Source organism: Nuphar pumila, chromosome 4 (genome assembly GCF_984573655.1).
Source record: "Nuphar pumila chromosome 4, dmNupPumi1.hap1.1, whole genome shotgun sequence".
NCBI classification, from domain to species: domain Eukaryota; kingdom Viridiplantae; phylum Streptophyta; class Magnoliopsida; order Nymphaeales; family Nymphaeaceae; genus Nuphar; species Nuphar pumila.
In genome coordinates this window covers 120,409,179-120,427,433 of record NC_143252.1, presented here as the reverse complement: position 1 = coordinate 120,427,433, position 18,255 = coordinate 120,409,179, and the positions used below count along the sequence as shown (strand labels likewise).

General features: G+C 38.1%; 1 protein-coding gene across 2 annotated transcripts in view; it reads right to left on the bottom strand.

Annotated features, from left to right (window-relative positions):
• LOC149840829 (chromatin modification-related protein EAF1 B-like) overlaps positions 1 to 18,255 on the bottom strand; it is a 54,696-nt gene that overhangs the window by 34,550 nt on the left and 1,891 nt on the right. For both annotated transcript variants that reach the window (XM_090003365.1, XM_090003366.1), the window contains 10 exons: positions 16,842 to 18,222; positions 16,645 to 16,764; positions 16,167 to 16,430; positions 13,148 to 13,342; positions 11,702 to 11,782; positions 11,284 to 11,347; positions 10,617 to 11,203; positions 10,489 to 10,542; positions 422 to 479; positions 112 to 308 (listed from right to left, as the gene is read on the bottom strand). In XM_090003365.1, coding sequence (XP_089859491.1) covers positions 112 to 308; positions 422 to 479; positions 10,489 to 10,542; positions 10,617 to 11,203; positions 11,284 to 11,347; positions 11,702 to 11,782; positions 13,148 to 13,342; positions 16,167 to 16,430; positions 16,645 to 16,764; positions 16,842 to 18,222 — 3,001 coding nt within the window. The remainder of the gene's footprint in view (positions 1 to 111; positions 309 to 421; positions 480 to 10,488; positions 10,543 to 10,616; positions 11,204 to 11,283; positions 11,348 to 11,701; positions 11,783 to 13,147; positions 13,343 to 16,166; positions 16,431 to 16,644; positions 16,765 to 16,841; positions 18,223 to 18,255) is intronic.

Below are 18,255 nucleotides of genomic sequence, written 5' to 3'. Positions count from 1 at the left end.
AAATCACTTTATGATTCAATGAACAAAAACAATAGAAAAACAGAAAACCTTAATTAATTACCAAACACACTAGTAGAATTTTACATAAAAAAATGAACCCAAAAGACATACCTTCAAGACTTTGTTTTTTCTACTTTGATCACGATTGGTAGTCATCTTTATGAGTTTATTTGAGTTGGCAATATTACTCATTTCTGAAGCAGCAGGAGAGGGTACAGAATCGGTCACTGGAGTTACGGACTCTGCAGAAGTATCAGGCAACTGTTTGGAGAGCTTAGGCCTCTTTGCAGCATGTTGCCCATGCAAATCTTGAGAGAAAACAAAGTGAAAGAAAGAGTTTATATGAGAGAGAGCCAGAGTACATTGAAATTACTAATAAATATGTCTGACAGACTAGTCACACAATTAAAACAAGACATACTAGTGTTCCCGTTAGCTTCCAAACACTGATCTTCCACTCTCTCCTTAAACTGATCTTTCTGCAATCCATGCAATAGTTTATTAAACATATGAAACAAGATCAGAAACATATACACATTCAGTAGAAGGAAAATGTGAATTCAAATGGAATAGCGGCCCAAATGTAAAAGCATAACAAGCATACTCTAACCCTACTCCGAGTTCAAGTCCCTATATGGGCACCCCCAGTTGGCTCCCAGGGGACCAAGGGGGGTGCCCATGGAGTCTTATGCAGCAGAGACATCCACCATAGCTACAGCAGGCTAAGATCAATGTGGCCAAGTCTCCGATCCCAGATGTGGTTTTGTAGTGTAATTAACAAAACAAGCATACTCTGCCCATATTTTATGTGTATGTGTATGTGTGTATGAATCATTTCTATGTACAAACGATTTATCAAATCCATTTTTTAATTTCTTTTTGGTAATTCCGAACCCATGGATGTGATCTACTTGTTCTGTTTAGCGGGGATCGGCATTTGAATCATTGGATTTTAACACCGAAGCAGGTTCTTCAGGCGATTAAAAAATCAACGGCCATAAAATGCATCAAATTTTGCTATACAAAAAAAATATTGAAAAAGCACGATCCAAGAGTTGATTCCTACTAAATCGAGCATGTTGAACACATTTATGACATCATATTGAGTCTAAACAACTTGCATTATTAGATCCCAACTAGATTGTACACACAAACAGTTATAGAAAATATATATAATGAGCACCTCCATGCTCCCATAGACACTGGAATTTTCAGAGGCCTTTTCATTTCTCTTAATATGACCATACAGATGTGATCAACATGCTAGATTTATAGGAATCAACTCTTGGATCGTCCAATAATGACACATGGATAAAGCTTTTATAGGGTTTGAGAATTAACGGTCAAAATTTTCGCAAATACGTATTTTTCATTGGAAAAACTCGATCCAACTGTGGATTCCTAGCAAATGGACCGTGCTGAACACATCTGCAGGGTCAGATGTGTGAAAAAAGTGATGCAAATGCCCAGCTCGTATTTTATGGTGAATTAGACAAAATAAACATTCTAATATAATAAATAAACTATATTAAACACATCTGTACGGCTAGATCAAACATTTTTTATCTATATAAACAAGGGTACGTGTGTGTGGCAACACATGATAGCCAATATCAGCATGCAGGGCTGATTTTTCCCATATTATCTAATGAAATGGAGAAAAAAGAGAGAAGATTTCATAAATGCCGATTGATCAGATGTAACAGCATTTGGATAAAGTTCTGAACTTGATTAAAGACCAGAAAAGGCCCTTGTACACATCATAACCATGGCGTAATGCCCTAAGCATATCTCCGCTGATTTATCTTCTCACCTCATGGTGCTGTCTAGAAACCTGTTTGGACTCTTCACAAGTTAGCAAACAACTTTTACGGCCCCATGGAAGTTGTTCATACTTTACATAAAAGAGGAAAATGTGATGCTCCATTGATTTATCTTTCCCTCTTCATAACACCCTCCAGAAACCTGTTTGGACCCTTAATAAGTATAGCCAACAACTTCTACAACCCCATGGAAGTTGTTTATATGTGATGATGATTTGCTCCACCAAGGAGTGAGAAGAGTCCAAGTTGTATTCTGATTACAACTAGCAAGAGTATAAGTTGCATACTGATTCCAATTAGCAAGTAGCCTATAAAAAGCAGCTTCCAGAAGTTCCGTGAAGCATACTTTTGGATGACTTACCATGAAACAGTTCCAAACTTCCAATTCATATTAGACATCATCTGTGTCCTTTATACTCTTAAATGGAGTAGGACTGCAGTTTAACACAAGTCAAACAAAAATTAGTTTGGCTACCGCAACAATATTCTCAAAAGATTGGTGCCATCTAGATCTTTCTAGGTTGTGTAAGATTTGACTTTTTCACCCTCTTGTTTGACATAAATGTGTAATCATCATTCATAAGTTTCTGAAACGATTTATTGCTTCTTTCTCTCCCCCACTAACAGATGCTTTTAGGCAGACTCAGTCAATTAAGGCCTGCTACAATAGTTGCTATGGAATCGTCTCTCTCCTGCTTGTCTTGTCCCCACCCCTTTTTCCTGTTCTCATTCAAAAGGGAAATTTTTGTTATAGGAGGAAGCCTTTTACAACCCCCCATACCCATAACAAAAACAGATGCAGAAAAAGTTGCAGAGAATGTAGTATAGCAGAAACAGAAGGCGTGTGCCCATGCATGCATACAATTATAAATGGATTTGTTTCAAAAACAATAGATCGAGGCATGCATAGGACAGATTATACTTCAACCCATCACATAGGTACAGGTTCATGTCCTGGTACAGGTCAAAAGATATGAAAGATCTCCTTCCAAGCCGTACATACGACTTTCATCAAATACAGCTTTCCACAGAATTTGTAACTTGCTATCCTCGTGACTAGCAGGCCCTAACTCACCCTCCAAGGAAAGACTGATTCATTCGGATCAACATATCTGAACTGAGAATGGGTTTTGGAGTTAGCTCACCCTCGCGGGATTGTTCCGGCCACTGTAGCACTATAACTATCAATTTTTGCTAATTACCTTACCCTACCAGTACCCTACTAATGTCCACTAAATCTACAACCAATAACGATCGGATGGCTCCGCTTCTCCAATGTTTGAGTGTTTCATCAATCGGACCTTATATATTTGTTCTTTGTAATCTATTTAGTAAGAAATATGCTTTATGCAAAGACTTTACGATATCTAGGCATGTTTTTTGAAACGTAAAAAATCGACGGCTCACAATGCATTTAATACTTTACAATACAAAGTATTGTGGGCCATTGTTTTTTAGCACTTTCAAAAATGCATTTAAATATCGAAAATTCATATTCTAAAACATGTCGCTTACTAAATGAATGATAAAAGTCCAATATGTAAAGTTTGTTCGATGAAAAACTCAATCGTTAGAGAAGGAATGTCGTTGATCATCGATCGGTTGTAGATTTTGGACCTCCTTATAGTTGGAAGGTTCCCCTGTAATGAAACACTAGGGAAAGAACAATGTCACAAAGTGACTATAAGAGATGCACAAGCATACAAGCAAGAAGCCACTAATGGGCAAAATACAATATGCCACAAAGTGGCAAACACACAATATGAGAGAGAACAACAACAACAACTACGCCTTCATCCCAAAACAATTGGGGTCGGCGATATGAACCCAAAAAAAAAAATCATTCTGGGTCTTCCACATGAATCCTTCTCCTCCGATCATTTTTATCCAATGCCATGCCCTCAGTGACGTTCAAAGCATTCATATCCTTTCCTATCATCTCCATCCATGTCTTCCTAGGCCTACCCCGACCTCTTTTAACTAATATATTTTCCCATTTTTGCATCCTTCTAACTGAAACATCATTAGGCCTTCGCCGAATATGTCCAAACCACCGTAAACGATTCTCTCTCATCTTATTTTCAATGGGTGCAACGCCTACCTTATGTATCTCCTCGTTTCGAATCTTATCTTTTATTGTATTTTCACACATCCATCTAAGCATACGCATCTCAGCTACACTCATTTTTTGAATATGATGTCTCTTGCCAGCCCAACATTCAGTACCATATAGTAAAGCGGGTCTAATAGTCGTCCTATAAAACTTTTCCTTCAACTGCAATGGCATTCTACGATCGCACAACACTCCAGTTGCATTTTTCTATTTCATCCACCCAACCTTTATCCTATGATTTACATCTCCATCAATTTCTCCATACTTTTGAATGATAGATCCCAAATATTTGAAACAATCATCCGCCGATATTTCTTGCTCACCAAACTTCACTACACTCCCATCACTACTTTGTTGCTTACTAAACCGACATTCCATATATTTTGTCTTACTCTTACTCAACTTAAAACCTCTTGCTTCCAATGTCTGTCTCCATAATTCTAACTTAGCATTAACCCCAGCTCTAGACTCATCAATCAAAACAATATCATCAGCAAACAACATACACCACGGCACATTTTCTTGAATTGATCTCGTAAGCTCATCCATCACTATAGCAAATAGGAAAGGGCTTAAAGCAGATCCTTGATGTAACTCAATCGTTATAGGAAAATTGGTTGTCACCCCTACACAAGTGCGGACATTGGTTACTACTCCTTCATACATATCTTTAATTATACTAATGTACTTGAGAGAAACACATTTCTTCATCATTGTCCACCAGAGAACGTCCCTAGGTACTCTATTGTATGCCTTCTGTAAGATCACGTATTTTGGTTCTTACTCAATTCATGAAATTTTCGAAATTTGGGATAAGTCTGGTAGGAAAATCGTTTGAGGATCGAGTTTTAGACCAATGTCTTAGAGTTTGGGTTTGACCCAAGTCTCATCGACAAGGTCGAGATGAGCCAATCGAAACGTAGTAAACAGTTTTAATTTTTGACTTTTAAATTCAAGCGAAATTCGGGTTATTTTTTAGTGAAATTCGGAGTTTGGTATTCGTGTAATATATCGTTGGATGCGTCTCGAAATTCTAAGTGCGATGGTATTTTACTTTTCTAAATTCGAGTTCCGGTTGGCCCGAAAATTATGTTTTTCTAAAATTTTAGCAGTTTGTCGAAACAGATCTGGAATTGGATCGGATTGGATCCAAGGCTTAGGATCCGAATTTTTATGGATTTGGGTCCTAGTTAGGTCCTATAAAAATTTGGACTTGATCCGGGTCTTGCTCCAAATTTTTGTAGGGGTATGGGTTTAGATCTTGGATCCGGATCCGGATCCGGATCCAAATCCAAGCCCAACGTTTTTATGACTTTAAATTCAGCTAGGAGCTTTAAATTGAGGTTAATCTCGTATAAAAAAGTCTCCATGATCAATATGACTAATTTTGGAAGCTTTTAAACATTTAAGAATAAATAAATTCAAAAAAATAAATTAATTGATTTATTAATTTTTGCTAATTTCGGGATTTGGTTTAAGGGGTTTAGGGTTAACCCTCTTCCTTAGTTAATTAGGAGACTAGAGGTTTTCAATTCCTTAAAAAAATCAAAAGTCAAACAAAAAAAGAGAAGATAAGTAAAGGAGTCCATAAAAATCTGGAAACTCCCTAGAGAGAGACCAAATTCTGGAAACCAACTATTAAAAGAGAAGGGAGGGGGGGGGCAGCCCTTCTCCCTCATTTTTGCCTTAGAGAAAAAAAAAAGAGAAACAGGAAAGGAGAGAAAGAGAGAGAAGAGAGAAAGAAAAGGGAAAAGGGAGAAAGAAGGAGAGAAGGAGGTAGAAGAAGAAGGGTGGAGGCATTGTTGATCAGCCAAGCACCTTCCAGAGCCCTCTTTTTGTATTTTCCTCTAAAGGTACGGGTACCCCTTCTTCAAACGAATGAGAAATCGGGTGGAGATTGGATTTCCATGCATCTTTTGATGGAAATCCATGGAGGAGCAGTGGATCCACGATTTCCACCGTTATATAATGTATGATGTATATGCAGATTGGTATGGACAGGCTCAAATTTTCTGTTTATGAAAATAAATTGGTTAGGCTATGCATGCGAATATTACAAATTATGCTAAGTGTATTGGGCTTAATCATATGCATACAAAGGGGTGATGTTCCTTATGTGATTAAACTTGTTGTGTGATACTTATTCGAAATTGTTGTTGCAAGCAGGCTTACTTGTGCATGTACATATACGGAATTTAGGTGCTTTTGCAAGATCAAAATGGCATGAGTGTTCGTACGTTTTAATTGGAATAATTCATTAATGAAATCATGCATTTGGCAGAAATTGTGCAATGAATGAAAGTATGCATTGCATGTTGGTGTGGGAACTCGTGCTCATGCATTTAAATATTATTGATTTTGTCATAGATGAATGTGCATTGAAAAGTGTGTGAAAAGAATGCATAAGTGGCATACTCTTTATGATTTTTTTTGCTTATGAGGGCATTGATGGTCAATTGGATCATCAGGGGCCGGGTGAGCCTCGAGAACCGGTTGTTCTCTGTTTTAGTTATTTTGATGCATTGCGCAAATCAGAGGTGATATTATGGTTTTTACTGCATTGTTCCTTGTTGCTACAGACTACAGTCCTGTGAAAAGCTTGGCATGCTGTTTTGCAAGCTTATGTTATTAAAATTTTTACATGTTGATTTGCAAATGTAAAAGAGATGAATTAATAATCAGATAAAAGAAAGTAAAGAACAGTGTAATTCATTTTCTTCTTGATGTCTCTACTTTAGCGTGGGAATCTTGGATGTTGCGGTTTGGGGGAAACCGTGAGGATACAAAAACTCTGTGTGCGTGTTGTTGCCCCTGAACCCGATATTGAGGTTCTTCTCCTAGCCACGGTTTTAGGGAGAGTCCGCCACTTTTCCTGGGGGTAGTGTGTTTTGAAACAGTTGTTGTTGTTTTGGTATACCAATAAAGTGGCGCCAGTGGATGCTGTTTTTCATGGTGTCCCCAACTTTGGATGTTGTTTTCCAAGGTTCCGATGGATGGTGTTGTTTCCTGATATCGGTCGAAGGTTAAGTTTGGAACCCGGTAATAAAATACAAATTGTGTGTGAAGCTACCCCGGGAACCCTACTTGACCTCGGGGATCGTACCCGTTTGGTGTATCCGCGGGCAATGGTAAATTAAAAAGAGGAATTTAAAGATTGTGTGCATTTAATAGGACATGCATATGGAAAGATGGGAGCTTAAATGAAAGATAATAAGGGTTCATGCATCACACATAAATCATGCATATTCTTGCTATGCATTAGTTTATGCATGTTTACCTGTTCACTTGGTTGTTATATGTTGATCATTGCATGATGTTGATCATAGAATGATGTTGATCTCTTTTGCATTTAATTGCCTTATTGATTAAGTTTTGATCAATGTTACTTATTTCGTGTTCCCTCATGCTTAATGTTTAGTTTATTTCTGCATGGATGGTTCATTGTCTTATGAATTGCTTATAACAGTATTCCTCAAAAATATTACATTGTTCTTATTTATGTTCTTTTTCTTATTTGATTCATTAGGGAAACCTGTACGCAGAATTCTTCGGATTTCTGACCCTCTTCTTTTATTGGTTTTTTCCAGACACAGGTGATCAGTGAAATCGACTCGCTTCTGAGGGGATACGAGGGTCACATTTGCTTCAGACTGCTTCACTTACGGACAGAGTGACTCTACTTTTGTTTCTTCTAGTTCTTTTTATTTCCTGCAGTTGTTATTTTCCCTTTTGACATTGAGTATGAGATTCTTATTGATTCATTAATAAAAGAATTTAGTTGGTTGGTTATGGATGATAAATGTATGTTTGTTTGTGGTGTGTGGTTATCCAACTAAAATTGGAACTGTAGGGACCCCAAGTCTCTGAGAAGTTTTCTGCAACTCTTAGAAAAAAAAATCCGCATTTTTCGAAGGTATGAGTTGGGGTCGTTACACACATGGACCTCATCAAAGTCCTTTTTGAGAGCCAAACGAGTTTCTTATTAGCATAAGTCAGCAAGGATTTCACTAAGAGTAGATGCCCTATGAAGAAGGGATCCTCTTAATTGTTCAAATTCAGAACGAAGCCCATGAATAAATTGAAAATCTCTCTCTCTCTCTCTCTCTCTCTCTCTCTCTCTCTCTCTCTCTCTCTCTCTCTCTCTCTCTCTTGCCTCATGGCAATAGTGCTTCCTTCCCATTATGGTTCGAGGAGAGCAAGTTCATCATATAGAGGAGATAGAGTATTATAATAGTCTCTAATACTCATATCCCCTTGCTTGGTTTCTCTTATTTTTTCTTGTAAAAAGAAGTGGCTAGCAAGGTCCTTTTAAATGTACATGACTTTCATGAAGAACCATGTTTCGTTTATTTTTTTTAATTTGGCTAGATTAGCACAAATCTTGAGTTCCACGCCAATATTTTGGCATGCTCACTTTCCTAATCTTCAACTTTAGATTAATATTCTTGAATAGCTTTGGCCTTTTCTTCATCATTCAAGGTTTTTTCTTCATTCCCCCTCCTTAGTGCGCTTCAATTGTGGTTCCGGAATGGTTCCATATACATATCCATAAAGTTTCTTACCCTTGAGGTTGTTTTCCATAGCGGCTACCCACATTCTATAGTTGGTCCTATTTAATTTGAATGAAAGGTCGATCTTTGCATATTTGTCGACCATTGTAGGAGTTGAAGAAGAACAAAGGTATGAATCTCAAAACCACTCAAACATATACTTTAACACCCCCTTCCTTAAGGGTGTGGATTGAATGATGATCCAAACCCACATATATTATACATAATTTAAAAACTCGCCGGGTCAACCCGGTGACTCGGTTAACTCGGCCTGGATCGTCCAGTCACTAGGTCAAAAAACCGGTTAAACTCATTTTTTACAAAACTCGGCCAAGTCATGGGCAAGTCATGCATATATATACATATATAATATATTTTATATATAATTACATATATTATATGAAATATAATATAAATATTATGTATATTATATATAAAAATATGGTTATACATGTATTAATAAAATTATACATTAAATATATTATAAAAATATCATATAATGCATATTATATATAATATATTGGTAAAATACTATAAAATATAGATAGTATATACATATATTTATATATTTTATATAAAATATAAAGTTAACATGACTCGGCCGAGTCACCGAGTTGACCCGGCTGAGTCATGAGTCACTGGGTTTTAAAACCATGAAATTATATAATATATAACATATGGGTTTGGAATGGGCTAAAATCCAAACCCAACCCATACATTCTTTATATAAAAGGAGAAAGGGGGCACTTCTCTTTCTTAACGAAAAAGAAAAGGGAGGGAGGGGGCTGGTACGAAAACCACCACCCCCTCCTTCTCTTTCTCTTAGAAGAGGAGGAGGAGGAATGCAACCTCTCCCTGCTGCTGCTGCTGCTGCGAGGGTTGCCATTAAACCCAAAATAAGGAAATGAAGGGTGGGTTTGGTCCCACCTTTGACCTAAGTCAAAGGAAAAAAAATAGTGGGTAACATGGATAGGGTTGGCCTCAGACCAAACCTGACCCAATCCAGACCACACCAGGTGCACACCATGCACCCATTCCCGTACCTGGCCATGTCGATACATATGAGGGGTGCATTAGCATACCTCTGCCTCTCTGTCTTATGCAAGCACATGGTAAAGAGAAATAGAACATTTACCATGTTGCATCACCATCCAAATAAATTGGCATCAGATGTTGGATGCCAATACTCATGGCAGACATCGATGCACTCATGGCATTATCCATGTAAAATAACACATTTTCTAGCTCACGCATGCATGCAATTGGTCATTCAGCCAGGCCTGACTCACCTCACATGTCTATTTCAGACAGAAAATGTGGTTTTAGAAAACTCCTATAATAGCCCTGGTGCTAATGATGCCAAGAATGTGGCATGAATGTTGAAACATTATGCAGAAATCAATTTCCCAGTACATTCACACAGCAGACCAATCATAATATAAAAGGCAAGAAAATGAACTAAAAAACAAAACAGTACAAAGAATAGGACAAATTAGAGAAACTTTAGGACTCAACAAAGATCCAAGTGATAACATCAAGAAGGAAAAGGGGTTAATATTTAACAGTAAGGCGCTCAAAGTTGATTCTAAGAATTCAAATATTCAATCTCACATAAAAGCTCATAATGAAGCATCTCAAGTAACAAAAGAATCTAGCCTCGCAGGGGACAGCCGACAGCCACATAGTTCAGACATCCTTGAATCTCACGGTCAAAATCTAACATGGGGGTTAGGGAAGCAGCCCACAGGGTTTTATGCTGCCGGGCACGGTGACCGCAGCACAGCAGGCCTCCCAAACTGGCGCTGGTTTCCCTATGTCATAAATCCGAAGAAAAGAATGGAACAAAACAGGCTGAACTAAGCGCCATATTTCATTTTTGGACCTATTCACTACATAAACATCAGGATAATTGATGTGAAAAGTTATGGTTTAATGCATAACAGGTTTCCAGCACTTATGGCAAGCATACTGAAATCTAAACAGAAATGAAGATCAACATAACCTGTTCATTCTGGTTAACTAGTTCGGGCTGCCATCTTTGTTCATATTCAGAACCCTGAACATTTACTGCAATCAGCTTCTCAAATAGCATAAAGTAACTAACTCAACCCTCAAAGAAAATAATCATACTTTTCCTGAAACAGTGCACCCTGGAGCCTCAGTTGAAGTCAAAAAGGTCCTGTAACCCATAGGCTTTGCCTTCTTTTTGGATTTAGTGGAAACTTCAGCTGCATCAAAAGGCATTTGCTTTACAAATTCACCTGCAGATACAACTTCCATGCTTTTCATAGGTTGAGAACCACCCTGCAATGAACTACGTTTGTCTTGAAACAAACTTGTATCTCCACTTGAAGCATCATTTTTGTTCACCAGGTGCACCCCTCCAACTGCCCCAGCACCAAATAGGCTGACAACACATTGCCTTGCAGCTGTGCGAACACGTTTTGTCGGGATAGAGCCAACATTTAGAGTAATAGAATCCCTTTTTCCAGTAACAGGTGCTATTTGGTTCTCGAACTTGCCATCCATGCAATTCCCAAAGGCCATACCAGATATTAGTTTTGATTCATATGGCCTTGCAACATATGACTTCTGCAAGTTTTCCCTCTTCTTTGAAGCAAATTTTGACAACTTGCTACCTGCAAAAGCACCAGGCAAATACCTGCTGCCATTTTCAAAGTCATCCTCTTCATATGCGGTCTCTTGAGCTGTAAAATCTGAATCAAGTAGTTGCATGATCAAGAAAAAGACTAAAAGCATAAAATCAGTGAAAACAGGAATAGAATGACCTTGCTACCTGTGGAAGAATCAACCAAAGAAGATGCCTCATAATCCTCATGATTCATGCCAATGCCAGATTTCTGATAAGACAGTTTGTTAGAGTTAGTGTCAATTAGTGTATGGTGCCCACTAGTTTTCTAATCCATTTCTACTATATGGTGTAGCCACTGTAGTCCATAGTTCAGATCAGTCATCCAACTGATGAGGAAACTGATCAAAATCAAAACAAGACATGCATTTTACAGGTATACAAGCAATTCAATGAACAAGCATTACGACGATGTCACAGGGAAATGGATGACAGAAAGCATGTTGCAACTCCATCAGTGTTAACAGTCTGAAGCAAAAATAGAATCTACTGCAAAGTCAACTGACATGATTTAAATTTCTGGTGCTTAAAAAAGATATTTAGGAAATAAAAATAATATGATTACCTCATTTAATGCCCAAAGAGATTCAAAAGACTTTCGATAAGTATCCATTGCAACAGGAGTAACTCTGAAGAAAAGACTTTCCTGAAAGGAAATCCAACAAACATTTTGAGATTCCTAATCTGTTTTAAGAGCATGTTTTGAAAACAATACTTCAATTCAACAGGCTTCCATGCCCAGGAGCTCATGCCCATATTCCAATATCAGGAACAAGAGATTCACAAGTAATGAGCCCAAAACCAACCACCCCATTCATAAACAAAACATAACTGTGAATTAACATCACCTAACCAGTAGGGATGCACAACAAGCCAAGCTAGCTCGAGCTTGACTCGTTTAAGCTCGGCTCGAACTCGTTCAGGTAGATAAATGAGTCTAGTTTGAACACAAACTCAAGCTCAGTACACATAAACGAGCCGAGCTTGAACACAAACTCAAGCTCAGTAAGTACACATAAACGAGCCGAGATTGATCAGGCAATCAAGCTCAGTTGAGCTCGATTAGCCCGATTAAGCTCGGTTTGCATAGTTATATAATGCATGAATTATAGTATATGTACAATTTATGTTTGCAAACTTAACACATCAAATGGCTTTGCTCAGATGGGTAAGGTGTTAGCCTTTTCCAGAGGAGATGGGTAGTTCGAAACCCACTGTTTTCAGTGCAGTTCAAAAAAAATTAAATAAAAAATGCTCGGCTTGAGCCGAGCCGAGCCAAGATCGAGTTCGACTCGAGCTGAGTTTGGACAAAAGCTGTTCAAGGTCAGCTCGTGTGCATCCGTACTAACCAGTAATAAGGCTATGCTGCATAGTTTAGTGAAAACTAACGCTTCAGATTCAATGTTTTGGTTGGGAATTTTCATAATTTGAATGTGAAAGGAAAAATATTCTTTTTTTTGTAGAAGGAAAACATAGAAATAATACAAACACATTATCATTTCTTTCTTATCTGCCCTTATTTTCAGTAAGGGTGCCTTCATATCAAACGCAGAACAATACCACACGGGGGGGGGGGTTGGGAGGACCACAGTGTCCCCATGTGGCGATTGTCCAGTGTATCAAATGCACATTGATTATAGACACTTGTAACGATGTAGGCGCACAAAGAACTTCACAAAACCTTCTAGTTTAGGCAAACTCCTATATATCTTTCGTTTGACGGTCACCTTTTTACAAATAACTATTATTAGGCTATGTTAATTTTACGGCTCCTAAAGCTGTGGAGTTGCTCTTTCTAAATTCTAACTTCTAACTGACTATACAATGAATAGCTGCTATTTAAGATCCGAAAATTCTGACCCTAAAGTCCCCATTCTGAAAGACTCAGACTATACAGATCATCAATGTATACCAGCTACTTACCAACAGATCAACAAAAATGACCAACATACATACATTAACTTGGTATATGATAGAAAAGGTCAAGAAAATACAAGACTAGATGTCACACCTCAGAGGACTGATCTTCTGATGGAGCTTCCAATATTCCAGCATCCACTCTGTCAGGAGTCATTGGTGCCTCAGCTTGAATAGCAAGGTCATCAGGTTGATCATACTTCAGAAATCTCACAGCATAAGCCAAAATAGGAAGTGGTGATCTTTCAACATATTTTGTGTCTGGATGTTTGCTGTAGTCCTCAAAATGCTGCCAGCAAAGCTTAACTCTAACTTCAGTGGAAGATTATAGGGGCTCAACAGCACAGGAAAACAAAGCATGTGTCAAGATAATCTAACATGTAAGCATATCCTGATTGCTCGAAGAAGCCAATTTTAGGCAAATTTCTTGAAAAAAATAGAACATGACAATAAAGTTCACAACAAGATCCATAACATAATTGGCATTTGGCAACAATTTGATGCCCCATGGATTCTATAGAATCTATTCTGTTTGTGTGCAATGTTTTGTGGATCTGACCCTTTACTATCAAAGTCAGCACAGCAACTAGGCACCAACGAGGAGGCCTAGTTGCAGCCCTGCCACGTAAGCCCATGCACCTATGTGGTAGGGCTTACTTTTGCCTACTAGTCAGTGCCTAGGACAACTAGCCAGTGACTAGGTTGTCCCTGCCTAGGCACAGGGACAGCATAGTCATAATTTTTTTGTCAGACCAGGCCCAAAACTACCCCTTTTCTATAACTTTAACCAAAAAAATAATCTCTCTCTCTCTCTCTCTCTCTCTCTCTCTCTCTCTCTCTCTCTCTCTCTCTCTCTCTCTCTTGAGCGGGAAGGCAAAGGAGAAGAAGCAGAAAAAGTACACCATTTTTGTTTTCTTTTTTCTCTTCTCCTTCTGCCTCATCCCCCTTCTTCTTCTTCCTCTTTCTGTTTTCTTCTTCTCAAACCATCTTTTCTTTTTCTTTTCTTTTTTTCTTTTTCTTTTCTTTTTTTCTTCTTCTTCCCCTCATCCATTCCCTTCTTTTTCCATCTCTTATTCTTTATTCTTTTTCTTTGTCTTCCTTCTTCTTTTTCTTCTTTTTTCCGTTTTCCTTATATATATTTTTTGCAGATATACATATATATATATGGGTGCTTCTATGGTGATGTCGTATCTTTATAACTTATGATGGTACACACTCAATTTCCATATATCTAAGCTCCAAATGCAAAATCTAACCTTTGGATCATGTTTAACATGTTCTATTTACTTATTCCATGTGTTACAGTTGAATGAAATATGATGCTTTATACCATTTCTAGACCACCATTATTTTCATGAATTGTGAGCCATTGGTTTTCAGTCCCAAAATAAGATCTTATGATGAATTAGACATGATAAAGCCTTCTGACATAGTAAATAAACTATGATAACACATCCATACAGTTAGATCTACCATTTGGTGGCTAGATCCATACAAACAACAGTGTGTATCACTGTATGGTATCATGGTACAGAACCACCTTATATTTTCCCTACACATACATACATATATATATATATCTGTTTTTCACAGCCATAATCATATGTTATTAACTTTAACAATTTATTGTTTTTTTTTTTTTGTTATTTTGGTCTTAACTAGGTCAAATAGGCCCCGACTAGTCCTTATGGGGGTCCACAGGCCAGGAGCTGACTAATGCTTTTGACTACATAGATCTGACCATCTAGATGTGATAAACAGTCTTTTTAGTATGTGTAGACAGGCTTTTAAAGGATTTAAAAATCAATGACTCATGATGCACCATTTTACGAGAAAGAACAGCCAAATTCAAAATTGGATCAAAGGCATGTTTCTCATTAGACAAACCGCTGCAAACACATCTACAAGTTATGATTGACTAGATAAATACTTGCAACCACAAATTTCTACAAGATATTGAAGGGTACCCTAGAGGGTAGCGTACTCTCCGGGCAGCCCTATTATTTTTTAATTTGCACATTAAATGTTCTGTGGAACTGACTGCACAAATGTGATACCCATAGCCTTTTTAACAGAAAACATGCATCGGATATAGAGTTTTTTTATGTGTACGCGAGCTTTTAAAGGCGTAAAAAATCAACTGCCAACAATTAACCAAGATTTCACCCCAAAAAAATGTTGAAATTTTGCATTAAAACAATTAGGGCTAAAGTATGTTCTCACTAAACAAACAATTACACATATGCATGCACACAGACGTGCATGCACTCATACATGTATATTCAGGTGTTCTATAATTTAGACCAAGACCTGACCAAATTTTGGCTTGGATTGTTGTCAGGTTGGTCATCACATCAGGTCTCAGGTGGGGACAAGTACTTTTCCCAGTCATATATACAGTTGCCCAACTTGTGTAAGCCTTTAATTTTGCTACTCAGGCTATACCATCTACAGAGCTAAGTTTCTGAATGTTCTAAGATAACTGCAATATTCTCCATTCATTGAGAATATTTAGTAAATCATTCATCCGACAGTTCGCAGTTGACGAATTCAACTACCATGCCCAAAGCACCTAAAGTCCTTCCACAGATCTATAGCATTTACTAAGCATCAGATACGGGCATCTTAATCTAAACCAAATATGTCCAATTTTACCAACGGGGGCTCCGTGTGATTGGTAGGAGCTTTCAGTGCATGTCTCCTTGTGGTGGGACGTTGCAGGTTCAAAACCCAGTGATACATTGAATAATAACTGGTGGGGGTCTGCCTAATCCCAGCTTGCCTTTCCAAAAAAAAAAAAATATGTCCAGTTTTACATAAAGCATGTTGTGGCAGGACAGAAGTTCAGGCTTGATCTAGCTGCATGTCAAAAAATTCCAATCCATATATAGGCGCTTCTGAAACTTGACATGCCTGTTGAAAAGCTGAACAATGAACATTTTGTGCCCAGTATCCTAGACAGGCTTGAGAATATTGCCACTATCACATGAAGTAAAAGCCTAGTTATTAAGATGAAAATAAGCAAGAGAGAGAGAGAGAATAACCTTTGGATAATGTATGCAATGAACAAGTAGATAGATGGTAATAAGCTAAAAGCGAAAAAAGCAAAACACCTGAGCAAGATTTTCTCCTGCCATGCAGCCTTCAAAAGCCAAACTGCAATTTTTGTTGAGCAATCCACCAAAAGATACATCTTTTCCTTTGCTCAAGGTGCTGATTAATTTTTCATCTTTTAGCATTGCTTTAGCTGACTGCCAGAAATCCATAATGGCACTTGCCAGTGTGCGAGCTACTTTTCTTATTCGTTTAATGTAAGGATCTCTAAGAGAAACCCAACGGCAAACTTGGGCTGCAGCAGCTATCTTCCAAATGCGCTCCTGCTCAAAACATGAAAACACAGCTATCACTTCTCTTAAACCTTTTCAACATGGAAGCAGCATACAACTGCTCAAGAAGGAAAAAAAGGGATGTTGAAGCAAGCACATTTTACAGAAAATGTAAGTGAATAATTACAGAAATTAGCAAAAATACAACCTAAAATTCCAACTAGGAAGAAGAAAAATACAATTGATGCATATAAAAAAAACCAACCTGCATGAAATCATTTGCTAACCATGTCATTTCCTCAAGAACAAAGTCCCAGTGACATTTCCTCCTTTCCACTGGAAGGGTACTATTGGTTGACAACTCACAAGTCCTCTTAAATGTAGCCTGACTATCAACTGTATAGTTACCTCATGCCTAAAAACAACTTTATTTGATATGGGCAAAAGAGTTTCAGTCTTTACCTTCGCACCCTGGGATTCTTTCGAAATAATGTCTGCATGCATCTTCTTTTCCACCTCTTTTTGACTGCTTCCATTATCAAGCACTGTAACAGCTGTTGAACACTCTTCAATGAGAATATCCTCAGGAGGTGCACAGCTGGAAGGAACAGAAGTGCAAGGAGGTCTGACCTCAGAATACAAACTTTCTTTTTTTGAGTTGAAAGGATTATTGGATTGATTATCCAGATTTTCAGCCACTTTGTCGGGAAGGTTGACTGATACTCCTGCATCGTTTTCACTGACAAGTTTGTCACTGCTCTGTAAACCTGTTCTACTATCACATACTTCCTCCTCAACTTTAACTTGAACACCAGCATTCAAAAGATCGGATTGATTGTATTCAAGATTTTTCTCGTGCAGGTCAACAGAATCACATTTGAAGCTTTCCTCTAGCATGACAGGCTGCTTTTCAGTGTTAGCATTAGAACCACTCTCCCCTTTTATCATTGAGGATTTGTCATTCTTAGAGACCAAGTCAGAACGGTTATTCTCTGCATTTGCCTCACTGCCTTCATCCATAAGTCTAGATTCTTCAAAAATAATTGCAACTTTTTCTGCTTCCCCAATTTGAGAAGCAGTTGTAGCATCATTAAGCTGAAGTGATGATCCATTTTCCCTTTCACCATCTGGGATGGATGCCATGGAACCCATTGCATCAGGTTCTTTCTCAGGAAATGCTTCCTGAGAATCATGAAATACTTCATGTTCAGAGGACTTTTCAGATTCTATAATATTTGACTTATCTTCTGGGTTTGCCTTTATTGGATTGTCAGGGCCATCCTGATTCTGAACGGAATTCAACAACATCTCCAATCGACTACTGGAGGCAAGATTATCCAAGACATTAATGTTTGGTCTTGAAGGCTTTGAATTACTAACAGAACAAGCATTATTCTCTTTATCCTTGAGTGATTCACCCCCAGAAGATTTTTCATCCTTCAAATCCCGGTTCGATGACAAAGTTGAATTTCCATTAGCAGCACGAATTTGAACCGTATCAGCAGATGACAGACGAGCAACATTACGACTAGATCTCGACCTGTTTCTCCGAGCATAAGCTTGCCGTTTCATGCCAAGCGGGACAACCAATAAATCTTCTGCTTCTTTTGCATTGCATCCTGAACCTGTCTGAGAAGCTTGTTCTGTAACTGGAAGCTTTGCTCTTTTATTAGAACGAACGTCGCTCATCTTGCCAACCAGGACATCATTCTCCCCATCAAACAACAAAAGATTGTCGGCAGTATGCGGTTCCCTACCAAGATAAAACCCAGGCCTTCCACTGCTCTCCGCTGAGTCTCCTCCATTAGGCGATGCTGCTATTGCAAAGCTACCTTTTGCTTCACTGCAAATAAGAACAGATAAATACCCTAGATAA